Consider the following 20,922-nt stretch of genomic DNA (forward strand, 5'->3'; position numbering starts at 1 on the left):
ACTAAAACACACCGGCCGGAGCAGGGAACTGACTAAAACACACCGGCCGGAGCAGGGAACTGACTAAAACACACCGGCCGGAGCAGGGAACTGACTAAAACACAATGGCCGGAGCAGGGAACTGACTAAAACGCGCCCGCTGGAGCAGGGAACTGACTAAAACGCGCCCGCTGGAGCAGGGAACTGACTAAAACGCGCCCGCTGGAGCAGGGAACTGACTAAAACGCGCCCGCTGGAGCAGGGAACTGACTAAAACGCGCCCGCTGGAGCAGGGAACTGACTAAAACACACCGGCCGGAGCAGGGAACTGACTAAAACACAATGGCCGGAGCAGGGAACTGACTAAAACGCGCCCGCTGGAGCAGGGAACTGACTAAAACGCGCCCGCTGGAGCAGGGAACTGACTAAAACGCGCCCGCCGGAGCAGGGAACTGAATAAAACACACCGGCCGGAGCAGGGAACTGACTAAAACACACCGGCCGGAGCAGGGAACTGACTAAAACACAATGGCCGGAGCAGGGAACTGACTAAAACGCGCCCGCTGGAGCAGGGAACTGACTAAAACGCGCCCGCTGGAGCAGGGAACTGACTAAAACGCGCCCGCTGGAGCAGGGAACTGACTAAAACGCGCCCGCTGGAGCAGGGAAGTGACTAAAACGCGCCCGCTGGAGCAGGGAAGTGACTAAAACGCGCCCGCCGGAGCAGGGAACTGACTAAAACGCGCCCGCTGGAGCAGGGAACTGACTAAAACGCGCCCGCTGGAGCAGGGAACTGACTAAAACGCGCCCGCCGGAGCAGGGAACTGACTAAAACGCGCCCGCTGGAGCAGGGAACTGACTAAAACGCGCCCGCCGGAGCAGGGAACTGACTAAAACGCGCCCGCTGGAGCAGGGAACTGACTAAAACGCGCCCGCTGGAGCAGGGAACTGACTAAAACACACCGGCCGGAGCAGGGAACTGACTAAAACACAATGGCCGGAGCAGGGAACTGACTAAAATGCGCCCGCTGGAGCAGGGAACTGACTAAAACGCGCCCGCTGGAGCAGGGAACTGACTAAAACGCGCCCGCTGGAGCAGGGAACTGACTAAAACGCGCCCGCTGGAGCAGGGAACTGACTAAAACACACCGGCCGGAGCAGGGAACTGACTAAAACACACCGGCCGGAGCAGGGAACTGACTAAAACACAATGGCCGGAGCAGGGAACTGACTAAAACGCGCCCGCTGGAGCAGGGAACTGACTAAAACGCGCCCGCTGGAGCAGGGAACTGACTAAAACGCGCCCGCTGGAGCAGGGAACTGACTAAAACGCGCCCGCTGGAGCAGGGAACTGACTAAAACACAATGGCCGGAGCAGGGAACTGACTAAAACGCGCCCGCTGGAGCAGGGAACTGACTAAAACGCGCCCGCTGGAGCAGGGAACTGACTAAAACGCGCCCGCTGGAGCAGGGAACTGACTAAAACGCGCCCGCTGGAGCAGGGAACTGACTAAAACGCGCCCGCTGGAGCAGGGAACTGACTAAAACGCGCCCGCTGGAGCAGGGAACTGACTAAAACGCGCCCGCTGGAGCAGGGAACTGACTAAAACGCGCCCGCTGGAGCAGGGAACTGACTAAAACGCGCCCGCTGGAGCAGGGAACTGACTAAAACGCGCCCGCTGGAGCAGGGAACTGACTAAAACGCGCCCGCTGGAGCAGGGAACTGACTAAAACGCGCCCGCTGGAGCAGGGAACTGACTAAAACGCGCCCGCTGGAGCAGGGAACTGACTAAAACGCGCCCGCTGGAGCAGGGAACTGACTAAAACGCGCCCGCTGGAGCAGGGAACTGACTAAAACGCGCCCGCTGGAGCAGGGAACTGACTAAAACGCGCCCGCTGGAGCAGGGAACTGACTAAAACGCGCCCGCTGGAGCAGGGAACTGACTAAAACGCGCCCGCTGGAGCAGGGAACTGACTAAAACGCGCCCGCTGGAGCAGGGAACTGACTAAAACGCGCCCGCTGGAGCAGGGAACTGACTAAAACGCGCCCGCTGGAGCAGGGAACTGACTAAAACGCGCCCGCTGGAGCAGGGAACTGACTAAAACGCGCCCGCTGGAGCAGGGAACTGACTAAAACGCGCCCGCTGGAGCAGGGAACTGACTAAAACGCGCCCGCTGGAGCAGGGAACTGACTAAAACGCGCCCGCTGGAGCAGGGAACTGACTAAAACGCGCCCGCTGGAGCAGGGAACTGACTAAAACGCGCCCGCTGGAGCAGGGAACTGACTAAAACGCGCCCGCTGGAGCAGGGAACTGACTAAAACGCGCCCGCTGGAGCAGGGAACTGACTAAAACGCGCCCGCTGGAGCAGGGAACTGACTAAAACGCGCCCGCTGGAGAAGGGAACTGACTAAAACGCGCCCGCTGGAGCAGGGAACTGACTAAAACGCTCCGGCCGGAGCAGGGAAGTGACTAAAACGCGCCCGCTGGAGCAGGGAACTGACTAAAACGCACCGGCCGGAGCAGGGAACTGACTAAAACACAATGGCCGGAGCAGGGAACTGACTAAAACGCGCCCGCTGGAGCAGGGAACTGACTAAAACGCGCCCGCTGGAGCAGGGAACTGACTAAAACGCGCCCGCTGGAGCAGGGAACTGACTAAAACGCGCCCGCTGGAGCAGGGAACTGACTAAAACGCGCCCGCTGGAGCAGGGAACTGACTAAAACGCGCCCGCTGGAGCAGGGAACTGACTAAAACGCGCCCGCTGGAGCAGGGAACTGACTAAAACGCGCCCGCTGGAGCAGGGAACTGACTAAAACGCGCCCGCTGGAGCAGGGAACTGACTAAAACGCGCCCGCTGGAGCAGGGAACTGACTAAAACGCGCCCGCTGGAGCAGGGAACTGACTAAAACGCGCCCGCTGGAGCAGGGAACTGACTAAAACGCGCCCGCTGGAGCAGGGAACTGACTAAAACGCGCCCGCTGGAGCAGGGAATTGACTAAAACGCGCCCGCTGGAGCAGGGAACTGACTAAAACGCGCCCGCTGGAGCAGGGAACTGAATAAAACGCGCCCGCTGGAGCAGGGAACTGACTAAAACGCGCCCGCTGGAGCAGGGAACTGACTAAAACACACCGGCCGGAGCAGGGAACTGACTAAAACACAATGGCCGGAGCAGGGAACTGACTAAAACGCGCCCGCTGGAGCAGGGAACTGACTAAAACGCGCCCGCCGGAGCAGGGAACTGACTAAAACACACCGGCCGGAGCAGGGAACTGACTAAAACACAATGGCCGGAGCAGGGAACTGACTAAAAAACGCCCGCTGGAGCAGGGAACTGACTAAAACGCGCCCGCTGGAGCAGGGAACTGACTAAAACACACCGGCCGGAGCAGGGAACTGACTAAAACACAATGGCCGGAGCAGGGAACTGACTAAAACGCGCCCGCTGGAGCAGGGAACTGACTAAAACGCGCCCGCTGGAGCAGGGAACTGACTAAAACGCGCCCGCTGGAGCAGGGAACTGACTAAAACGCGCCCGCTGGAGCAGGGAACTGACTAAAACGCGCCCGCTGGAGCAGGGAACTGACTAAAACGCGCCCGCTGGAGCAGGGAACTGACTAAAACGCGCCCGCCGGAGCAGGGAACTGACTAAAACACAATGGCCGGAGCAGGGAACTGACTAAAACGCGCCCGCTGGAGCAGGGAACTGACTAAAACGCGCCCGCTGGAGCAGGGAACTGACTAAAACGCGCCCGCTGGAGCAGGGAACTGACTAAAACGCGCCCGCTGGAGCAGGGAACTGACTAAAACGCGCCCGCTGGAGCAGGGAACTGACTAAAACGCACCGGCCGGAGCAGGGAACTGACTAAAACACAATGGCCGGAGCAGGGAACTGACTAAAACGCGCCCGCTGGAGCAGGGAACTGACTAAAACACACCGGCCGGAGCAGGGAACTGACTAAAACGCGCCCGCTGGAGCAGGGAACTGACTAAAACGCGCCCGCTGGAGCAGGGAACTGACTAAAACGCGCCCGCTGGAGCAGGGAACTGACTAAAACGCGCCCGCTGGAGCAGGGAACTGACTAAAACGCGCCCGCTGGAGCAGGGAACTGACTAAAACGCGCCCGCTGGAGCAGGGAACTGACTAAAACGCGCCCGCTGGAGCAGGGAACTGACTAAAACGCGCCCGCTGGAGCAGGGAACTGACTAAAACACACCGGCCGGAGCAGGGAACTGACTAAAACACAATGGCCGGAGCAGGGAACTGACTAAAACGCGCCCGCTGGAGCAGGGAACTGACTAAAACGCGCCCGCTGGAGCAGGGAACTGACTAAAACGCGCCCGCTGGAGCAGGGAACTGACTAAAACACACCGGCCGGAGCAGGGAACTGACTAAAACACACCGGCCGGAGCAGGGAACTGACTAAAACACACCGGCCGGAGCAGGGAACTGACTAAAACACAATGGCCGGAGCAGGGAACTGACTAAAACGCGCCCGCTGGAGCAGGGAACTGACTAAAACGCGCCCGCTGGAGCAGGGAACTGACTAAAACGCGCCCGCTGGAGCAGGGAACTGACTAAAACGCGCCCGCTGGAGCAGGGAACTGACTAAAACGCACCGGCCGGAGCAGGGAACTGACTAAAACACAATGGCCGGAGCAGGGAACTGACTAAAACGCGCCCGCTGGAGCAGGGAACTGACTAAAACACACCGGCCGGAGCAGGGAACTGACTAAAACGCGCCCGCTGGAGCAGGGAACTGACTAAAACGCGCCCGCTGGAGCAGGGAACTGACTAAAACGCGCCCGCTGGAGCAGGGAACTGACTAAAACGCGCCCGCTGGAGCAGGGAACTGACTAAAACGCGCCCGCTGGAGCAGGGAACTGACTAAAACGCGCCCGCTGGAGCAGGGAACTGACTAAAACGCGCCCGCTGGAGCAGGGAACTGACTAAAACGCGCCCGCTGGAGCAGGGAACTGACTAAAACGCGCCCGCTGGAGCAGGGAACTGACTAAAACGCGCCCGCTGGAGCAGGGAACTGACTAAAACGCGCCCGCTGGAGCAGGGAACTGACTAAAACGCGCCCGCTGGAGCAGGGAACTGACTAAAACGCGCCCGCTGGAGCAGGGAACTGACTAAAACGCGCCCGCTGGAGCAGGGAACTGACTAAAACGCGCCCGCTGGAGCAGGGAACTGACTAAAACGCGCCCGCTGGAGCAGGGAACTGACTAAAACGCGCCCGCTGGAGCAGGGAACTGACTAAAACACACCGGCCGGAGCAGGGAACTGACTAAAACACACCGGCCGGAGCAGGGAACTGACTAAAACACAATGGCCAGAGCAGGGAACTGACTAAAACGCGCCCGCTGGAGCAGGGAACTGACTAAAACGCGCCCGCTGGAGCAGGGAACTGACTAAAACGCGCCCGCTGGAGCAGGGAACTGACTAAAACGCGCCCGCTGGAGCAGGGAACTGACTAAAACGCGCCCGCTGGAGCAGGGAACTGACTAAAACACACCGGCCGGAGCAGGGAACTGACTAAAACACAATGGCCGGAGCAGGGAACTGACTAAAACGCGCCCGCTGGAGCAGGGAACTGACTAAAACGCGCCCGCTGGAGCAGGGAACTGACTAAAACGCGCCCGCTGGAGCAGGGAACTGACTAAAACGCGCCCGCTGGAGCAGGGAACTGACTAAAACGCGCCCGCTGGAGCAGGGAACTGACTAAAACACACCGGCCGGAGCAGGGAACTGACAAAAACACAATGGCCGGAGCAGGGAACTGACTAAAACGCGCCCGCTGGAGCAGGGAACTGACTAAAACGCGCCCGCCGGAGCAGGGAACTGACTAAAACACACCGGCCGGAGCAGGGAACTGACTAAAACACACCGGCCGGAGCAGGGAACTGACTAAAACGCGCCCGCTGGAGCAGGGAACTGACTAAAACGCGCCCGCTGGAGCAGGGAACTGACTAAAACGCGCCCGCTGGAGCAGGGAACTGACTAAAACGCGCCCGCTGGAGCAGGGAACTGACTAAAACGCGCCCGCTGGAGCAGGGAACTGACTAAAACGCGCCCGCTGGAGCAGGGAACTGACTAAAACGCGCCCGCTGGAGCAGGGAACTGACTAAAACGCGCCCGCTGGAGCAGGGAACTGACTAAAACGCGCCCGCTGGAGCAGGGAACTGACTAAAACGCGCCCGCTGGAGCAGGGAACTGACTAAAACACACCGGCCGGAGCAGGGAACTGACTAAAACACAATGGCCGGAGCAGGGAACTGACTAAAACGCGCCCGCTGGAGCAGGGAACTGACTAAAACGCGCCCGCTGGAGCAGGGAACTGACTAAAACGCGCCCGCTGGAGCAGGGAACTGACTAAAACACACCGGCCGGAGCAGGGAACTGACTAAAACACACCGGCCGGAGCAGGGAACTGACTAAAACACAATGGCCGGAGCAGGGAACTGACTAAAACGCGCCCGCTGGAGCAGGGAACTGACTAAAACGCGCCCGCTGGAGCAGGGAACTGACTAAAACGCGCCCGCTGGAGCAGGGAACTGACTAAAACACACCGGCCGGAGCAGGGAACTGACTAAAACACAATGGCCGGAGCAGGGAACTGACTAAAACGCGCCCGCTGGAGCAGGGAACTGACTAAAACGCGCCCGCTGGAGCAGGGAACTGACTAAAACGCGCCCGCTGGAGCAGGGAACTGACTAAAACGCGCCCGCTGGAGCAGGGAACTGACTAAAACGCGCCCGCTGGAGCAGGGAACTGACTAAAACGCGCCCGCTGGAGCAGGGAACTGACTAAAACGCGCCCGCTGGAGCAGGGAACTGACTAAAACGCGCCCGCTGGAGCAGGGAACTGACTAAAACGCGCCCGCTGGAGCAGGGAACTGACTAAAACACACCGGCCGGAGCAGGGAACTGACTAAAACACAATGGCCGGAGCAGGGAACTGACTAAAACGCGCCCGCTGGAGCAGGGAACTGACTAAAACGCGCCCGCTGGAGCAGGGAACTGACTAAAACGCGCCCGCCGGAGCAGGGAACTGACTAAAACACACCGGCCGGAGCAGGGAACTGACTAAAACACACCGGCCGGAGCAGGGAACTGACTAAAACACAATGGCCGGAGCAGGGAACTGACTAAAACGCGCCCGCTGGAGCAGGGAACTGACTAAAACGCGCCCGCTGGAGCAGGGAACTGACTAAAACGCGCCCGCTGGAGCAGGGAACTGACTAAAACGCGCCCGCTGGAGCAGGGAACTGACTAAAACGCGCCCGCTGGAGCAGGGAACTGACTAAAACGCGCCCGCTGGAGCAGGGAACTGACTAAAACGCGCCCGCTGGAGCAGGGAACTGACTAAAACGCGCCCGCTGGAGCAGGGAACTGACTAAAACGCGCCCGCTGGAGCAGGGAACTGACTAAAACACACCGGCCGGAGCAGGGAACTGACTAAAACACAATGGCCGGAGCAGGGAACTGACTAAAACGCGCCCGCTGGAGCAGGGAACTGACTAAAACGCGCCCGCTGGAGCAGGGAACTGACTAAAACGCGCCCGCTGGAGCAGGGAACTGACTAAAACGCGCCCGCTGGAGCAGGGAACTGACTAAAACGCGCCCGCTGGAGCAGGGAACTGACTAAAACGCGCCCGCTGGAGCAGGGAACTGACTAAAACGCGCCCGCTGGAGCAGGGAACTGACTAAAACGCGCCCGCTGGAGCAGGGAACTGACTAAAACGCGCCCGCTGGAGCAGGGAACTGACTAAAACGCGCCCGCTGGAGCAGGGAACTGACTAAAACGCGCCCGCTGGAGCAGGGAACTGACTAAAACGCGCCCGCTGGAGCAGGGAACTGACTAAAACACACCGGCCGGAGCAGGGAACTGACTAAAACACAATGGCCGGAGCAGGGAACTGACTAAAACGCGCCCGCTGGAGCAGGGAACTGACTAAAACGCGCCCGCTGGAGCAGGGAACTGACTAAAACACACCGGCCGGAGCAGGGAACTGACTAAAACACAATGGCCGGAGCAGGGAACTGACTAAAACGCGCCCGCTGGAGCAGGGAACTGACTAAAACGCGCCCGCTGGAGCAGGGAACTGACTAAAACGCGCCCGCTGGAGCAGGGAACTGACTAAAACACACCGGCCGGAGCAGGGAACTGACTAAAACACACCGGCCGGAGCAGGGAACTGACTAAAACACACCGGCCGGAGCAGGGAACTGACTAAAACACACCGGCCGGAGCAGGGAACTGACTAAAACACAATGGCCGGAGCAGGGAACTGACTAAAACGCGCCCGCTGGAGCAGGGAACTGACTAAAACGCGCCCGCTGGAGCAGGGAACTGACTAAAACACACCGGCCGGAGCAGGGAACTGACTAAAACACACCGGCCGGAGCAGGGAACTGACTAAAACACAATGGCCGGAGCAGGGAACTGACTAAAACGCGCCCGCTGGAGCAGGGAACTGACTAAAACGCGCCCGCTGGAGCAGGGAACTGACTAAAACGCGCCCGCTGGAGCAGGGAACTGACTAAAACGCGCCCGCTGGAGCAGGGAACTGACTAAAACGCGCCCGCTGGAGCAGGGAACTGACTAAAACACACCGGCCGGAGCAGGGAACTGACTAAAACACACCGGCCGGAGCAGGGAACTGACTAAAACACAATGGCCGGAGCAGGGAACTGACTAAAACGCGCCCGCTGGAGCAGGGAACTGACTAAAACGCGCCCGCTGGAGCAGGGAACTGACTAAAACGCGCCCGCTGGAGCAGGGAACTGACTAAAACACACCGGCCGGAGCAGGGAACTGACTAAAACACACCGGCCGGAGCAGGGAACTGACTAAAACACAATGGCCGGAGCAGGGAACTGACTAAAACGCGCCCGCTGGAGCAGGGAACTGACTAAAACGCGCCCGCTGGAGCAGGGAACTGACTAAAACACACCGGCCGGAGCAGGGAACTGACTAAAACACACCGGCCGGAGCAGGGAACTGACTAAAACACAATGGCCGGAGCAGGGAACTGACTAAAACGCGCCCGCTGGAGCAGGGAACTGACTAAAACGCGCCCGCTGGAGCAGGGAACTGACTAAAACGCGCCCGCTGGAGCAGGGAACTGACTAAAACGCGCCCGCTGGAGCAGGGAACTGACTAAAACGCGCCCGCTGGAGCAGGGAACTGACTAAAACGCGCCCGCTGGAGCAGGGAACTGACTAAAACGCGCCCGCTGGAGCAGGGAACTGACTAAAACGCGCCCGCTGGAGCAGGGAACTGACTAAAACACACCGGCCGGAGCAGGGAACTGACTAAAACACAATGGCCGGAGCAGGGAACTGACTAAAACGCGCCCGCTGGAGCAGGGAACTGACTAAAACGCGCCCGCTGGAGCAGGGAACTGACTAAAACGCGCCCGCTGGAGCAGGGAACTGACTAAAACGCGCCCGCTGGAGCAGGGAACTGACTAAAACGCGCCCGCTGGAGCAGGGAACTGACTAAAACGCGCCCTCTGGAGCAGGGAACTGACTAAAACGCGCCCGCTGGAGCAGGGAACTGACTAAAACGCGCCCGCTGGAGCAGGGAACTGACTAAAACGCGCCCGCTGGAGCAGGGAACTGACTAAAACGCGCCCGCTGGAGCAGGGAACTGACTAAAACGCGCCCGCTGGAGCAGGGAACTGACTAAAACGCGCCCGCTGGAGCAGGGAACTGACTAAAACGCGCCCGCTGGAGCAGGGAACTGACTAAAACGCGCCCGCTGGAGCAGGGAACTGACTAAAACGCGCCCGCTGGAGCAGGGAACTGACTAAAACACACCGGCCGGAGCAGGGAACTGACTAAAACACAATGGCCGGAGCAGGGAACTGACTAAAACGCGCCCGCTGGAGCAGGGAACTGACTAAAACGCGCCCGCTGGAGCAGGGAACTGACTAAAACGCGCCCGCTGGAGCAGGGAACTGACTAAAACGCGCCCGCTGGAGCAGGGAACTGACTAAAACGCGCCCGCTGGAGCAGGGAACTGACTAAAACACACCGACTGGAGCAGGGAACTGACTAAAACACAATGGCCGGAGCAGGGAACTGACTAAAACGCGCCCGCTGGAGCAGGGAACTGACTAAAACGTGCCCGCTGGAGCAGGGAACTGACTAAAACGCGCCCGCTGGAGCAGGGAACTGACTAAAACGCGCCCGCTGGAGCAGGGAACTGACTAAAACGCGCCCGCTGGAGCAGGGAACTGACTAAAACGCGCCCGCTGGAGCAGGGAACTGACTAAAACGCGCCCGCTGGAGCAGGGAACTGACTAAAACGCGCCCGCTGGAGCAGGGAACTGACTAAAACGCGCCCGCTGGAGCAGGGAACTGACTAAAACACACCGGCCGGAGCAGGGAACTGACTAAAACGCGCCCGCTGGAGCAGGGAACTGACTAAAACACACTGGCCGGAGCAGGGAACTGACTAAAACACACCGGCTGGAGCAGGGAACTGATTAAAATGAACCCGCTATGGCAGGGAATCACAGCCTCAGAGATAGTATCAGGACTTTACCAGGCCTACCTACAGTATTTTAATTTCTACCCAAATGTCTATTTATTATAAATTTATTACTCTTTTTTTGTTGGTCCATTAAGAAAAACGTTGACACACGAATCTTTTCATATATTCACCATGGAGATAAACATGAAATAAATTTAGAAAATATAAAAATAACTGTACAGGTCTCCAGGTGTTTAGCTCAGAGAGCCCAGAATGATGGTCAATGCCGCTTACCCCTTGAATGTAAAGTTGAACCACCATTCTGACTGCTTTCTGAGACATTGCTCAAATCTGTCCAGTAATTCACAAGTTCACATTTACTTCAGAAACTACAACACTGACTTTCTGAATGCTAATCCAGCTAATACAGTACCATGTAAATTCAAGATAGCGTCACGTTTCCTTGGTATTTCATAGTATTTTATACTGGAGACTTTTATTTTTTCTTTTTTTATAAACTGCACACCGGAAGTTGGAATGGAGTTGTTGGGATTTGTAGTCCTTACTGTGTAGCCCTTGTTAACAGCTTTCAGACAAACATAATCAGTATTGTCTTGCGTTTTTAACTGAAAACAGTACAAAGTTACAAGTCTATACACTATGGCCAAAAGTTTGTGGACACCTAACAATCAAGTGCTTGCTGAAATGTTGAAGAGTCCATTTCATGTTTAGTCTCCTCTTTGCTGTTAGGAAGGCTTTCCACTTGATGTTTGAGCATGGCTCAGGGGGATTTGTGCTCATTCAGCCACAAGAGCACAAGATGTCGGGTGAGGAACATCTTGGGTGCAGTCAGTGTTCCAGTTTATTCTGGCAGTGTTTTGTGGGGTTGAGGTCAGGGATGTGAGCAGTACACTCGAGTTCTTCTACACAAGCTTGGCAAATTATGTCTTCAAGGGCCTTGAAGTCACTTGGGCCCCTTAGTTCCAGTGATAGGAAATCTCAATGCTACAACATTCCAGACAAAATTTGTGTGCTGCCAACGTTGTGACAACAGTTTGGAGAAGAGCCACATAAATACAGCACCAGTCAAAAGTTTGTATACCCCAGTCATTCATGGGTTTTTCTGTATTTTGACTATTTTCTACATTGTAGAACAATACTGAAGACATCAAAACTATGAAATAACACATGGCACATCGATGGAATTATGTGGTTAAAAAGTGTTTTAAAAAACTAGATATGGTTCATATTTTAGATTCTTCGAAGTAGCCACCGTTTACCTTGATGATGCTTTGCACACACTGGACATTATCTTAACCAGCTTCATGAGGTAGTCACCTAGAATGCTTTTCAATTAAAAGGTGTGCCTTGTCAAAAGTTAATTAGTGCAAGTTCTTGGCTTCTTAATGCGCTTCAGATCATCAGCTGTATTGTGTTTTTGTGTCAAAGTTGGCTGCATTCCAATAGTGGTTTTTTTTTTTTGCATGGGAAGGTTCTTAACTGAGTGAAATGATCCAGAAGTATCTGGCAGCCATGATAAGAGCTGTTCAAATTCTTTTCTTTTTTTTTCAACTTTATTTCAAATAAACAAATCTTACAAGCATACAAGTCCTTCAAAGAAATACCATTTGAGACTGAGCAGGGGTGGGTTTCCCAAAAGCATCATAGCACAAAGATCATTGTTAAATGGTAGAGTGAGCATCACAATGAACACTCACTCTCCTAGTTAAGATGCTCTTAGCGTTAAGAGGCTTTTGGGAAACCCACCCCAGATTATTCAAGAGGTATAATACAGCATAAAACAAAATAACAACAACAACAACAAAGTAGAGGGGCACAGTGAAAGCCAAAAGATTAAAAAGAAAATAAATAACTAAAAAATAAAAGAGTAAGGCAGTTCTAATCCAGATTTCTGTCTGGGTTCAAATTACACTACCGTTCAAAAGTTTGGGGTCACTTTGAAATGTCCTTATTTTTGAAAGAAAAGCACTGTTCTTTTCAATGAAGATCACTTTAAACTAATCAGAAATCCACTCTATACATTGTTAATGTGGTAAATGACTATTCTAGCTGCAAAGGTCTGGTTTTTGGTGCAATATCTCCATAGGTGTATAGAGGCCCATTTCCAGCAACTCTCACTCCAGTGTTCTAATGGTACAATGTGTTTGCTCATTGCCTCAGAAGGCTAATGGATGATTAGAAAACCCTTGTACAATCATGTTAGCACAGCTGAAAACAGTTGAGCTCTTTAGAGAAGCTATAAAACTGACCTTCCTTTGAGCAGATTGAGTTTCTGGAGCATCACAGTTGTGGGGTCGATTAAATGCTCAAAATGGCCAGAAAAATGTCTTGACTATATTTTCTATTCATTTTACAACTTATGGTGGTAAATAAAAGTGTGACTTTTCATGGAAAACACAAAATCGTCTGGGTGACCCCAAACTTTTGAACGGTAGTGTAAATGATAGACATGACAAGCATTCATAAAGATATAAAGCATCCTTGGATGTAATCAATTTCAACGAGTCGAAGAAAAGAGATAATTCTTTTAAGTAAATTGTGAAACGTGGGAAAACATTTAGGAATTTACATTTGTGTACAAAGTACTTGTCGAGTATTATTAAATTACTAAACAAAAATTCCAACTTTTTGTCCTTCATGATAAAATCAAATTTTACATTACTATAAATCAGGGCTGGCATGTCCAGATTATTAACCAAAATCCAGTTATGAAAATCCTCCCAAAATGAGCAGTTGGAATGACTGAATGGTTCAAAGTGAAGGTGGGACTTCATCAAGGATTTCTTTTGAGTCCTTTCTTGTTTGCCATAGTGAGGGATAGCTTGACGGACGAAGTGAGGCAAGAGTCACCATGGAACATGATGTTTGCGGATGATATTGTGATATGTGATGAAAATAGAAAGGAGGTTGAGTTGGGTTTGGAGAGATGGAGGTATACATTGGAACGAAGAGGAATGAAGGTGAGCAGTAGCAAAACAGAATACATGTGCGTCAATGAGAATGAGGATGAGAGTTTAGTGAAGATGCAAGGAGTAGACGTAAAGAAAGTTGGTGAATTCAAGTACCTGGGGTCAACTGTGCAGGAAAATGGGGACTGCAATAGTGAGGTGAGAGAGTGCAGGCAGGGTGGAGCAGTTGGAGAAGGATTTCGGGAGTCATTTGTGATAGGAAAGTCCCAGCAAAAGTGAAAGGTAAGCTGTATAAGACAGTAGTGAGACCAGCTGTGATGTATGGATTGGAGACCGTACCCTTAACGAAGAGACAGGAGGCAAAGTTGGAGGTGGCGGAGTTGAAGATGTTAAGGTTTGCGATGGGAGGTTGGACAGGATAAGGAACGAGCAGATCAGAGGGACAGCACATGTGGAGAGCTTGGGAATGAAGCTAAGAGAGATGAGACTGAGATGGTACGGGCACATCCTGAGAAGAGATGCAGAGCATGTGGGAAGGAGAATGTTGAGGATGGAGCTACCAGGCACACGAAAACGAGGAAGGCCAAAGAGGAGACACATGGATGTGGTGAGAGAGGACATGAAAGTGACAGGTGTGGTAGAGAAGGATGCAGAAGACAGGGGGCAATGGAGACGAAAGATCCGCTGTGGCGACCCCTAATCGGGAGCAGCCAGAAGAAGAAGAAGAAATGACAAGAAAAGAATAGATGTTCCATTGTTTCTATTCCTGATTCACAGAATGTGCAGTCAGTACTGAACTCCAATCACAAAAATTTCCCTGTATGGATAGAGGTCATTCATTGTTTTCAAGTGAATTTCTTTGGCTTTGGGTGGTATAGGGAATTTGATATATCTACATTTAATTCTCTTACAGCCCACAGTAGAGAATCCCTCCATTGTACACCCTCTATTTAGGGGGGGAGGGAAAACATTCTTAGGAAAGTAAGGATCTTAAAAACTTATGACATTTCCTGGGTGAAAAGAGAGTGTGTTGGATAAATAATAGATGCAGTCGAGGTACTGTTAGTGTATGAAGTAAAGACACCTTGACTGTACCAATAAAAGCTTGGGGAATCGCTTTAATAGCTGTCCGAGTTCTTTAAATACTAAGGAAGGATGCTTCTGCACTTCTTTTCCTATCTCCTGGACCACAGGGTACACAGGGCCAGAGATAGTGCTGTCCCACAATTCCTTGCGGCAGCAACATTTAAAGCGACACATCATCAGCGCACCATTCACGCAAACAATTATATACAACCCCGATTACAAAAAAGTTGGGACAAAGTACAAATTGTACAACCCTGATTCCAAAAAAGTTGGGACAAAGTACAAATTGTAAATAAAAACGGAATGCAATGATGTGGAAGTTTCAAAATTCCATATTTTATTCAGAATAGAACATAGATGACATATCAAATGTTTAAACTGAGAAAATGTATCATTTAAAGAGAAAAATAAGGTGATTTTAAATTTCATGACAACAACACATCTCAAAAAAGTTGGGACAATGCCATGTTTACCACTGTGAGACATCCCCTTTTCTCTTTACAACAGTCTGTAAACGTCTGGGGACTGAGGAGACAAGTTGCTCAAGTTTAGGGATAGGAATGTTAACCCATTCTTGTCTAATGTAGGATTCTAGTTGCTCAACTGTCTTAGGTCTTTTTTTGTCGTATCTTCCGTTTTATGATGCGCCAAATGTTTTCTATGGGTGAAAGATCTGGACTGCAGGCTGGCCAGTTCAGTACTTGGACCCTTCTTCTATGCAGCCATGATGCTGTAATTGATGCAGTATGTGGTTTGGCATTGTCATGTTGGAAAATGCAAGGTCTTCCCTGAAAGAGACGTCGTCTGGATGGGAGCATATGTTGCTCTAGAACCTGGATATACCTTTCAGCATTGATGGTGTCTTTCCAGATGTGTAAGCTGCCCATGCCACACGCACTAATGCAACCCCATACCATCAGAGATGCAGGCTTCTGAACTGAGCGCTGATAACAACTCGGGTCGTCCTTCTCCTCTTTAGTCCGAATGACACGGCGTCTCTGATTTCCATAAAGAACTTCAAATTTTGATTCGTCTGACCACAGAACAGTTTTCCACTTTGCCACAGTCCATTTTAAATGAGCCTTGGCCCAGAGAAGACGTCTGTGCTTCTGAATCATGTTTAGATACGGCTTCTTCTTTGAACTATAGGGTTTTAGCTGGCAACGGCGGATGGCACGGTGAATTGTGTTCACAGATAATGTTCTCTGGAAATATTCCTGAGCCCATTTTGTGATTTCCAATACAGAAGCATGCCTGTATGTGATGTAGTGCCGTCTAAGGGCCTGAAGATCACGGGCACCCAGTATGGTTTTCCGTCCTTGACCCTTACGCACAGAGATTCTTCCAGATTCTCTGAATCTTTTGATGATATTATGCACTGTAGATGATGATATGTTCAAACTCTTTGCAATTTTACACTATCGAACTCCTTTCTGATATTGCTCCACTATTTGTCAGCGCAGAATTAGGGGGATTGGTGATCCTCTTCCCATCTTTACTTCTGAGAGCCGCTGCCACTCCAAGATGCTCTTTTTATACCCAGTCATGTTAATGACCTATTGCCAATTGACCTAATGAGTTGCAATTTGGTCCTCCAGCTGTTCCTTTTTTGTACCTTTAACTTTTCCAGCCTCTTATTGCCCCTGTCCCAACTTTTTTGAGATGTGTTGCTGTCATGAAATTTCAAATGAGCCAATATTTGGCATGAAATTTCAAAATGTCTCACTTTCGACATTTGATATGTCGTCTATGTTCTATTGTGAATATCAGTTTTTGAGATTTGTAAATTATTGCATTCCGTTTTTATTTACAATTTGTACTTTGTCCCAACTTTTTTGGAATTGGGGTTGTAAATAAACAAATATTAAATCATTATACAGTAATTGATATTCATGTCTATAAATATGAATGGACAGGAAGATGAGTGTGAGCAGCTGTTCTCAATGTGACAATCATTTCGTTTCAGTTTTGTGACTGGCAGCCTTTATTAATTATTATTATTATTTCAATTCCAGCTTTGGTAAAGAAGTAACGTTTTTTCAGCATGTTGTCCATGTTTATGCAGCCTGCATGAAACAACCCGGTAAGAACACACAGGTAAACACCACTGAGCTCTATATAAACTCTGGAGAGCTCATAGGCTCGTCAGAGTGACGCCAGCTGGCCGCCATCTTACCACTCCCATCGCGGAGCGGAACTGTCGTTTAGACTACTAGAAGCTACACAAGTTATGTAGTTGGTAAGAAAAATTAGAAGAAAAATGCCTACATGTGAAGCAGTAAACTGTACAAATCGTCAGGTCAAAGGTTGTGGATGGGCATTTCACCTGTGCGTGTATATATATATATATATATATATATATATATATATATATATATATATATATATATATATATATATAATCTATGTATATGTGTGTTAGATTTGGCACAGTTATACGGCAGATGCCCTTCCTGACGCAACCCAACCCTCTCCATTTATCCGGGCTTGGGTCCGGCGTCAAGAGTACACTTATGCACCCCCAGTGGCTGGAGGTGGTGGAGTTGAGGATGTTAAGGTTTGCGATGGGAGTGACGAGGTTGGACAGGATAAGGAACGAGCACATCAGAGGGACAGCACATGTGGAGAGCTTGGGAATTAAGCTAAGACAGATGAGACCGAGATGGTACGGGCACATCCTGAGAAGAGATGCAGAGCATGTTGGAAGGAGAATGTTGAGGATGGAGCTGCCAGGCACACGAAAACGAGGAAGGCCAAAGAGAAGATACATGGATGTGGTGAGAGAGGGAGCAGGTGTGGTAGAGAAGGATGCGGAAGACAGGGAGCAATGGAGACGAAAGATCTGCTGTGGTGACCCCTAATTGGGAGCAACCAAAAGAAGACACATATATCCATCCATCCATCCATCCATCCATTATCTGTAGCCGCTTATCCTGTTCTACAGGGTTGCAGGCAAGCTGGAGCCTATCCCAGCTGACTATGGGCAAGAGGCAGGGTATACCCTGGACAAGTCGCCAGGTCATCACAGGGCTGACACATAGACACAGACAACCATTCACACTCACATTCACACCTACGGTCAATTTAGAGCCACCAATTAGCCTAACCTGCATGCCTTTGGACTGTGGGGGAAACTGGAGCACCCGGTAGAAACCCACGCAGACACGGGGAGAACATGCAAACTCCGCACAGAAAGGACCTCGTCGGCTGCTGGGCTTGAACCCAGGACCTTCTTGCGGTGAGGTGACAGTGCTAACCACTACACCACCGTGCCGTTCTATATACATATATATAAGGAAGAAGAAATATATGAAAGAGGAAGGTACACAGGTACACTGTATAAGAGAAAAACTGAAATAATCTCCATAAAAATAATTATTGTAGTAAAAAAAGAAAAAAAGCCATTAAAAATTATCTGAGACTGAACTGGAAAAGGAAAAAACAATAATAGTGAAGGGGAGCGCAATAAAGATATGTAAGGAATGTGGGTAAAGTTGAGAAAATAAGAGGAGGTAATGAAAGGGGTGGGGGAGTCAGGAGGTCATTTTTTGGGGGCAAATTTGATTGGATACCACGGTTTAACACACAAGCCGAATACACACGATGGGAGTGGTAAGATGGCGGCCGGATGCAGACCTACGTCATAAACATGCGCCGTCGTATTACTGCCTTCCCTCCGCCCATCTGAATTCTCCTTCACCATATGACGTTTTGCATCGAAATCAAGAAAAAGTGGTTAGAAAAGGACACAGGGCCATTGGACACAGCCGCAGTGTTGGTCTACAGTAAATAGCCCTGTTCCGTAACTGTAGTAATCCATATTATGTCAAGAACAGCTAAACTAAGTAAAGAGAAGCGACAGTCCATCATTACTTTAAGACATGAAGGTCAGTCAATCCGGAAAATTGCAAGAACTTTGAATGCATCTTCAAGTGCAGTTGCAAAAACCATTAAACGCTACGATGAAACTGGATCTCATGAGGACCGTCCCAGGAAAGGAAGACCAAGACTTACCTCTACTGCACAGGACCAGCTCATTAGAGTTACCAGCCTTAGAAATCGCCAATTAACAGCAACTCAGATCAGAGCCTACATGAACGCTTCACAGAGTTCAAATAGCAGACACATTTCAACATCAACTGTTCGGAGGAGACTGCGTGAATCAGGCCTTCATGGTCAAAATGCTGCAAAGAAACCACTACTGGAGGAGGCTATTCAAAAGAAGAAGAGAAATGCATGGGCCAAGAAACACAAGGAATGAACATTAGATCAGTGGAAAGCTGTACTTTGGTCTGATGAGTCCAGATTGAAGATTTTTTTTGTTCCAACCTCCGTGTCTTTGTGAGACGCAGAAAAGGAGACCAGACATATCTGCATGTGTGGAACTGGAAAAGGGGGAAAAAAACAATAATAGTGAAGGGGAGCGCTATAAAGATATGTAAGGAATGTGGGTAAAGAGAAGCGACAGTCCATCATTACTTGAAGACATGAAGGTCAGTCAATCCGGAAAATTGCAAGAACTTTGAATGCATCTTCAAGTGCAGTTGCAAAAACCATTAAACGCTACGATGAAACTGGATCTCATGACCGTCCCAGGAAAGGAAGACCAACACTTACCTCTACTGCACAGGATCAGCTCATTAGAGTTACCATCCTCAGAAATCGCCAATTAACAGCAACTCAGATCAGAGCCTACATGAACGCTTCACAGAGTTCAAATAGCAGACACATTTCAACATCAACTGTTCGGAGGAGACTGCGTGAATCAGGCCTTCATGGTCAAAATGCTATTCAAAAGAAGAAGAGGAGAAATGCATGGGCCAAGAAACACAAGGAATGAACATTAGATCAGTGGAAAGCTGTACTTTGGTCTGATGAGTCCAAATTTTTTTTGTTCCAACCTCCGTGTCTTTGTGAGACGCAGAAAAGACTGGACGTATCTGCATGTGTAGTTCCCACTGTGAAGCCTGGAGGAGGAGGTGTGATGGTATGGAGGTGCTTTGCTGGTGACACTGTTGGCAATTTATTCAAAATTGAATACACATTTAACCAGCATCACTACCACAGCATTCTACAGTGACATGGCATCCCATCTGTTTTACACTTAGAAGGACCATCATTTATTTTTCAACAGGGCAATGACCCAAAAAACACCTCCAGGCGATGTAAGGGTTATTTCACCAATAAGGAGAGTGAAGGAGTGCTGCAGCAGATGACCTGGCCTCCACAATCACCCGACTTACACCTAATTGACGTGGTTCAGGATGAATTGGACCACAGAGTGAAAGAAAAGCAGCCAATAAGTGCTCAACATATATGGGAACTCCTTCAAGAACGTTGGAAAACCATTCCAGGTGACTACATCATGAAACTTGTTGAGAGAAAACCAAGGGTGTGCGAAGCTGTCATCAAAACAAAAGGTGGCTACTTTGAAGACTGTAAAATAGAAACCATTTTGCTTTGTTTACACTTTTTTTTTGTTTTTTTGGTTATTACATAATTCCATGTGTTATTTCATAGTTTGATGCCTTCAGCATCATTCTACAATGGAGAAAATAAAAATAAAGGGAAAAAATGTTGAATTAGGAGTGTTAAAACTTTTGACTGGTACTGTACGTGTTGGTCAGATGCCATATAGTACATCAGTTTTCAGCCTAAGCGTTTGAATATTTAAGCTTACTGATGAAGGCAGTTAGCTGCTAGCTAAAATAATTATTCCATGGCCCAAAGCTCAATGGACTGGAGAATAACTTCACCTAAAACTAGACAGATCAAGAACTATTTGAAGTGCAGGACCAGAATTATGTAAAATTACTCATGGATTCAAAGATCATTTTCAGAATCATCCTTTTTAATCTAGTATTTGAGCCTCCGAGACTTTCTGGTGCATGCTAACGCTACACTCATTTATTCTGAGCACTGGAGCTGTTTAAGGAAGTACAGTGGAGGAGAACACTCAAGCAGCAGAAGAGAGCCGCTAGAAATACGCATGGTGTTACAATCAAAAGCAAGTGTGGTGTCCCAATTTAATACATAATCTCTACTGTGGATCTTGGCAGACTGTGTAGCACTACATCTCCACTGGAAGTGAGTGTTATAGCTGAACTGATGTAGCACAGGGGTGTTGAAAATGTTCTAGCTTCAATTTTGCCTCATCCCATCCATACAGTTCATTTACAGATACATTCATCCAAACCATTATTCATATAACTGTTTAGCTGAGGGTCAAGAACCTTGTTCAAAAGGCTAACAGTGGCTCCTGAGTTACTGAACCAGTATTTTATCATTCAGTATTATATAATATGGACTGACGGTGTGGTGTAACAGGTAACGTTGCCATCTCTCAGCTCCAGGGTCCCCGCTTCAATCCTGTCTGTGTGGAGTTTTGCATATTCTCCACCTTGTCCATGCAAGTTTCCTCCCAAACACATCCACTTGTT

The 20,922-nt window shown here is 50.3% G+C and overlaps 1 protein-coding gene across 1 annotated transcript in view; it reads right to left on the minus strand.

Moving 5' to 3' along the window:
- Positions 1-16,667, minus strand: part of spata6l (spermatogenesis associated 6-like) — a 94,331-nt gene extending 77,664 nt beyond the window's left edge. Inside the window, 1 exon segment of the mRNA XM_060919384.1 lies at positions 16,659-16,667. Coding sequence (XP_060775367.1) covers positions 16,659-16,667 — 9 coding nt within the window.
- Positions 16,668-20,922: the final 4,255 nt, after the last annotated feature.

Source organism: Neoarius graeffei, chromosome 1 (genome assembly GCF_027579695.1).
Source record: "Neoarius graeffei isolate fNeoGra1 chromosome 1, fNeoGra1.pri, whole genome shotgun sequence".
Classification (NCBI taxonomy): Eukaryota; Metazoa; Chordata; class Actinopteri; order Siluriformes; family Ariidae; genus Neoarius; species Neoarius graeffei.